Genomic DNA, 6,580 nt, shown 5'->3' on the forward strand with positions numbered 1-6,580 from the left:
TATGTGGAGGAATTCTGTGAGCTAGCTTATCTGGTGAACTGGCCAGATGCACCGCTTAACGCGGTTTTTCTGATGGGCCTGGACGAGGACACCATTCGATTCCTGGAACCTGCCTGTTCCTTTTCCCTAGTCGAGACAATCAATTTGATATTGTCCTTAAATGGTTCTGAGTTCGAGATCTTCGAAGAGGTTCCCAAGAATGTGTGTCTTCCTCGTCCAGTCCCCTCAGAGAAGCACGCTGCCTGGTCAGTTCACCCGCAGCCAGTTTCCTCCTCATATCACTCCAGTGGGCCTGCCGGGAAGGTCCTGCCTGTCCCCAAGCCCAGGCGGAAGAGGAGAGCGGCCGTTAAGCCCCGGTGGTTAATGGACTTTGGGAGCGATCCTACGCTCCAGCCATCCTGAACTCCGTTCCAGCCCTCCTGGACTCCGTTCCAGCCCTCCTGGATTCCGCTCCAGCCCTCCTGGATTCCGCTCCAGCCCTCCTGGATTCCGCTCCAGCCCTCTTTGACTTCCTGGATTCCGTTCCAGCCCTCCTTGACTTCCTGGATTCCGCTCCAGCCCTCCTGGATTCCGCTCCAGCCCTCCTGGATTCCGCTCCAGCCCTCCTGGACTCCGCTCCAGCCCTCCTTGACTTCCTGGATTCCGTTCCAGCCCTCCTTGACTTCCTGGATTCCGCTCCAGCCCTCCTGGACTCCGCTCCAGCCCTCCTTGACTTCCTGGATTCCGTTCCAGCCCTCCTTGACTTCCTGGATTCCGCTCCAGCCCTCCTGGACTCCGCTCCAGCCCTCCTTGACTTTCTGGACTCCGCTCCAGCCTTCGACGAGCCCGCTCCAGCCTTCGACGAGCCCGCTCCAACCCACGAGATCTCCACTCCACCCCTGAATTCCCCAAAGAACATTTTGGGGGGGGGCCATGTACCTGTGGGTGGGAAACATGTGGGTGGGGCTGTGGTTTGGCCTGGGCGCCCTAAGACTCCTGCTCCGCCCAAGGCTCCAGACCCGCCTAAGACTCCTGCTCCGCCCAAGGCTCCAGACCCGCCTAAGACCCCTGACCCGCCATGGCCCCTGACCCGCCATGGCCGCCCACGGCCCCTGACCCGCCATGGCCGCCCACGGCTCCTGACCCGCCATGGCTGCCCACGGCTCCACCCTGGAGGCCCTCCAGCCAGTCAGACCCCAGTGCTCCCAGGACTCCAGGGTGCCCACCCTCCCTCCCAATTTGTACTTCTACGGCGCGAGGACGCGCCTACCGGAAGGGGGCGTTATGTCACATATCTGTGTTTCTGTCATGTTGTTTGCTTTAGTCACATGTTCCTTTTGTCTATGTTTCCTGCCACTTTCTCTGTTTCCTTGGTTACCCTCGTTAGTCTAGTTCTGTTCAGCTGTGTTTAGTTATCCTTATCTGTATCACCTGTGCCCCTCGTTAGGAAGTCATCAGTGTTTGTATTTAGTTCCCTCGTGTTCATTCATTCCTTGTCTGGTCTCAGTTATGTTTAAATGTCGTGTTGATGCAGTCCCGTATCGCCTCTTCACTGCAGCACGATACGACCGTGACAGAAAGGAGATGCCATATTTCCTAAAAATCGCCCCCAGGGGGAGCATATACAAAGAGAATAAAACCGGAGCAAGAATAGAACCTTGAGGGACACCACACATGAGAGGAGACGCATTGGAAGTAGATTCACCAATCCTAACAGTGAATCTTCTACCAATCAAATACGATTGAAACCATTTAAGGGCATTTCCCCGAATGCCCACCCAGTGCTCCAAACGTGAGATGAGAACAGAGTGGTCAATTGTGTCAAACGCCGCACTCAAATCTAGCAGCACTAACACCGTGGACCTGCCAGAGTCCAGAGTCAGTAACACATCATTTAAAACTTTTACCAGAGCGGTTTCTGTGGAGTGGTATTTCCTGAAACCTGATTGGAACACCTCAAAAATCTGGTGTTCATTCAGAAAGCTCTGTAGTTGGTGAAACACTATTTTCTCTAAAATTTTAGACATAAAAGTGAGATTTGAGACTGGCCTAAAATTTGACACAACTGTCGGATCTAAATTAGTTTTTTTGAGTAGTGGACGAACAATGGCATGCTTCATGTCATCTGGTACCATAGCTGTTTCAAGGCAGCCGTTCATAATCTTTAGAACAGTAGGTCCAATCACCTCAAAAATCTGTTTAAAAAACCGTGGGGGAAGAGCGTCAAGGGGGGATCCAGAAGGTTTGAGCTGGTCTACAATATTGTGCAAATCAGGCAGCGTTACAGGTTCAAATTGACTCAGAATGTTGGTGGAAGATGATGATATAGAAAAATCATATGAAGAAAATGAAAAAGAAGAAGAGGGGATATTTGACCTAATACCCCTTATCTTGTCCAAAAAAAAATTAAGAAATTTGTCACACATCTCCAGAGACTCGCAGGGGAAAAGTTCGGCAGAGGGGTTAATGGCAGCATTTATAGTGGAAAAAAGTGCTCTTGGATTTTGACAGTTCTTTTCAATAAGGTCTGAAAAATATTTGTCCTTTGCTGTTTTCATCAACAACGACTAAACAAAAGATGGAAAACCAAAAATATCTTTGTTCATCTTTTGTTTCCTGGCAGATAAATATGACTTTTATGGCCTTCATTTTTTAAAATGTGAATTGAAGGCATTTTAATTCTTTTTAAGGATCTGGGGACACCCTGCCTCCTGAATGGGTCCAGAATTTAATTTTCTGTACTAGATTCATTCAGTACATCAGAAATGTGGCCGTCCACATATCTACCTAAAAGATTACTTACATTTTGTATACATTTGAAAAGGTACCTTTCTTTGTGGCACTGCCTTGCAAAGTAGGTCAAATGGATTTTCTGACTAATCGTATGTCTTGCCGATGTGCGTTAGAACAGGGGTTTTCAAACGGGTCCTCCAGAAGGTTCTTAGGGGTCCCCAGAAAATTTCAGAGAATAATAAAAAAGACAAAGCAAAAATGGTTGAAGTCTACCGAACATTCTAACTGAATTTTAGAATTGTATATGTTTGCTTTGTATCTTTCTAGTGAGTTTTTTTTCTCTATAGTCCCCTTTATCTTGCTCACTGGGGTTGTAAGGCAGTGTTTTTAACCCAGTACATAAGCTGCTTACATACATTTATTGTGAAAGTTGCTTATACAAATAATTTTTAATTGAAAATTCTTCTTCAGGTTTATACATCCAACATTAAGTATAGCCAATTTAAGTTTGGAAACAATATGTTGTATTTATAATGTCACACTTACTATTTATTTAACGGTTTAAATGTTTTTTCATACATAAAATTATGTGATCCTGGACCACAAAACCAGTCATAAGTCCCATGGGTATATCTGTGGCAATAGCCAACAATACATTATATGGTTCAAAATTCTGGATGAAATTCTGGATGTAGTTATGCCAAGAACCATTTGAATATTAATTAAAGGTCATGTTCCATGGATATATTTTGTAAATTTCCTAACGTAAATATATTTAAAAGTGTATTATTAGTAGTAATATGCATAGCTATTAAGGACATCATTTGGACAACTTAAAAGGCGATTTTCTCAATATTTAGATTTTTTGGTCCCTCAAATTCCAGATTTTCAAATAGTTGTATATCGACCAAATATTGTCCTATCCTAACAAACCATACATCAATGTAAAGCTTATTTATTCAGCTTTCAGATGATGTATAAATATCAATAATAATAAAAAGACCCTTATGACCCTTGTGGTCCAGGGTCATATATATAGATGGCTTTTAGGAAGGGGGTCCCTAATAAAAGGTTTATCATATTTGGGGATCATAGAGTTTGAAAACCTCTGCATTAGAACATATCTGATATTCCATTTAGCCCTTAGCATCATCAATGAAGCAATATATAGTTCAATGCAATTTATCCATGAATGAAAATCAGATCAATGTATCCTGTGATCTTGTTCTTTCTCACCATTCCCTTTCTTTATTCCAGACCAGCAAAGCCGTGACTAAGGGAGACTTCCCATTGGCTAGCATTGCATCTAGACGAGCCTTGTTCTTGGCCGCTCTCTCCATCACCATTGGGACGGGGGTCTACGTGGGCGTGGTGGTGGCCCTCATCGCGTATCTGTCCAAACCAGGCCACATTTAGCACGGTCAGAAGAGGACTACAGAACTTCACGATACTACACAGCCGCCTCTGAACGTCTTTTTTCTAAATGTCTCATTCTCATCCCTCCCAGTGGACTGCCTGTCCGCCCAAATCAGAGAAAGGGATGAACCAGAAGAGGATGAACCAGAAGAACTGGGGACATTATCACCTCAGTCATAATATATAAATGTAAGCTTCACCTTGTGTCACACCACACTGGATAAACCTTAACTAAGTCTGAGAGCAGTTCAGGTGAAGAATATAAACTACAGACAAATAAGCAATCCAATTAACCGGACCCAAAGGGAAGCTATTCCAAAGGACACCGGTAACGATCAAAAGGGACTAAGAGCCCTTGGATTTGTTTTTCCCTTTCTAACTGTGCTTCGTTCGGAACCTGAAAGAGAAGTCAAGCCGCTCTCCGTTTCTTTCTCTCATTACTTACTTAGTCCGGTAAACCCTGTGTGAGCGTGTGGCCCAATTAAACCAGCCCTGCTGAATGCACCAACTGCAGTTTTGTGAGCTCTGTTAAAAAGGAAAGAATGTTGCCCTCCATATTTAGGAAAAATAACACAGCTTTGTATGCTATAAGCAAATGTGGAGTTCATACACAAACCTAAAGGCTTATGATCACGATACAGAACTACAGGACAACAAATAGCATTTCACCTCTATGAATTGAAATTCATCTGTGAAATTCAGCGCAGCTTATACACAACCTCTATGTAGTTCCCACTTCTTTAGGGCTCAATGCTTTGTGTTGTAAATTCTTTGTCTTTGGTTTTGTCCAAAGTCTAAATCTTCATTTTGACCCAACGAAGGCTGCAAGGTTTATGTGACTGTAGACGATAGCAAGTAAACATGGATGAAAAACAGGAAAAACAAGCATTTATTTTATATCGGTAAGGATTTGCTTGACTTTAACATATTCTCTTTTACTCCCAGATGTCTGAACTGAATATAAATGAAACAACTGTACACATGGATATGGCGGCGATGTGTCCTCTTATTCCCCGAATGCATCACTTAATGTCTCTTATGATTGGAAAATTTCAGAGTTGGCAAAACTCAAGAAAGATGGTCAGAAAAATGTACAATATTCTTTCTTCAAATCCTAAGATGGATGTTTGAACAAAAAGGCAGGTTTTGTTTTCAGGTGAAAGGGCCTCAGATTGAATCGATTAATAATGTATTGGATGTCTGTAAGCTCACGGGCATGACAATGAACACAGGGGATGTTGAGTTAAAGGTCGACTGGTCTATTTCAACAACAATGGAGCCTGACTCTGGTGTAGTCATCCACATAAGAACTTTAAAACGTGAAAATAATAGGTCAGTGGGACTGTAGTGATTTGAAGCTTGATTTAAATTCCTATGATATAGAATGTATTTGGAAGCTGGTAAAAATGAAATTGGACACATTTTGAAGTATGTTAGCCAATTGTGCATAACCTCCTAATTGCTTCCCATGGTGATTTAAAATACCCAATAGTATTGAATGCCCTGATTTTACACAAGTGTTCACATTTGCAGTGTTACGCCTTTCAGGGGCCGGACTGACAAAACATTCCTAAATATAACATTTTGTGTGCTATTTTCCTTTGTTAAAGGGATAGTTCACCCAAAAATGAAAACTCTGTCATCGTTTACAGTACTCACCCTCAAGCAGGACTTAAAAACGAAAAACAGAATCAGTATTTTAACGTTTCTGTTCATGCATTCCTTCTGTTACATTACAGTTACGAAAACGGTTTACTTAGAACTTTTTTTGCCTATACTTGATACCAGAGCTTGAATAGAGCTTTAGGTAACACTTTATTTTAAGGTGACGTACTAGTTACACGCTACTACATGTACTTAATATAGCAGTAAATTATGATCCTAATCATAGAATCATAAGGATCCTCAAACCGTCGGCAAAACCTCATACAGTAGCTCCACCCGCCTCAAAAGTGAAGTGCTGCACACATTTTCGAGACCGTCTCTACTTGTTTGCAGTGCAAGAGTAAATAAAGAACTGGTTCTTTGAATAAGTACAGTGTTTTCATTATTCAAAAAACCAATGTTTGTAAAGGCTTATGTTTTATGTGTTTGTCTGAAGAGCCGATAAGAGTGTCAATCTGGTATTTGCTCTCTAATCAATCATATAGCCTGTGCATAGCACTTCATCTTTTATAACACAAGAGAGAGAACTTGAAATGCCTACTTTAAATGAACCAATTCAAATTGAAAACAAATACTCTCTAAATATGAAATCCGTATGAAAGGTGCATTTCTCTCTAAAGTCCACTATAGGCCAATGTGGGCATGACGAGTCAGCATCGTCCACAAGTAGTTTAATAATTAATATAAACATGCAATTAGTCGAATAATGGCTTAAATGAACGACTACTGACTAGAAAAATCTTTAGTTGGGGCAGCCCTATTACCAACATTCTTCAAAATATCTTCT

The 6,580-nt window shown here is 42.5% G+C and overlaps 1 protein-coding gene across 2 annotated transcripts in view; it reads left to right on the forward strand.

Annotated features, from left to right (window-relative positions):
* Nucleotides 1-6,313, forward strand: part of syndig1l (synapse differentiation inducing 1-like) — a 47,728-nt gene extending 41,415 nt beyond the window's left edge. For both annotated transcript variants that reach the window (XM_079831034.1, XM_079831035.1), the window contains exon 4: nucleotides 3,970-6,313. In XM_079831034.1, coding sequence (XP_079687160.1) covers nucleotides 3,970-4,128 — 159 coding nt within the window. In that variant the 3' untranslated portion in view covers nucleotides 4,129-6,313. The remainder of the gene's footprint in view (nucleotides 1-3,969) is intronic.
* The last annotated feature ends 267 nt before the right edge of the window (nucleotides 6,314-6,580 follow it).

Source organism: Gobio gobio (genome assembly GCF_949357685.1).
Source record: "Gobio gobio genome assembly, chromosome: 12".
NCBI classification, from domain to species: Eukaryota; Metazoa; Chordata; class Actinopteri; order Cypriniformes; family Gobionidae; genus Gobio; species Gobio gobio.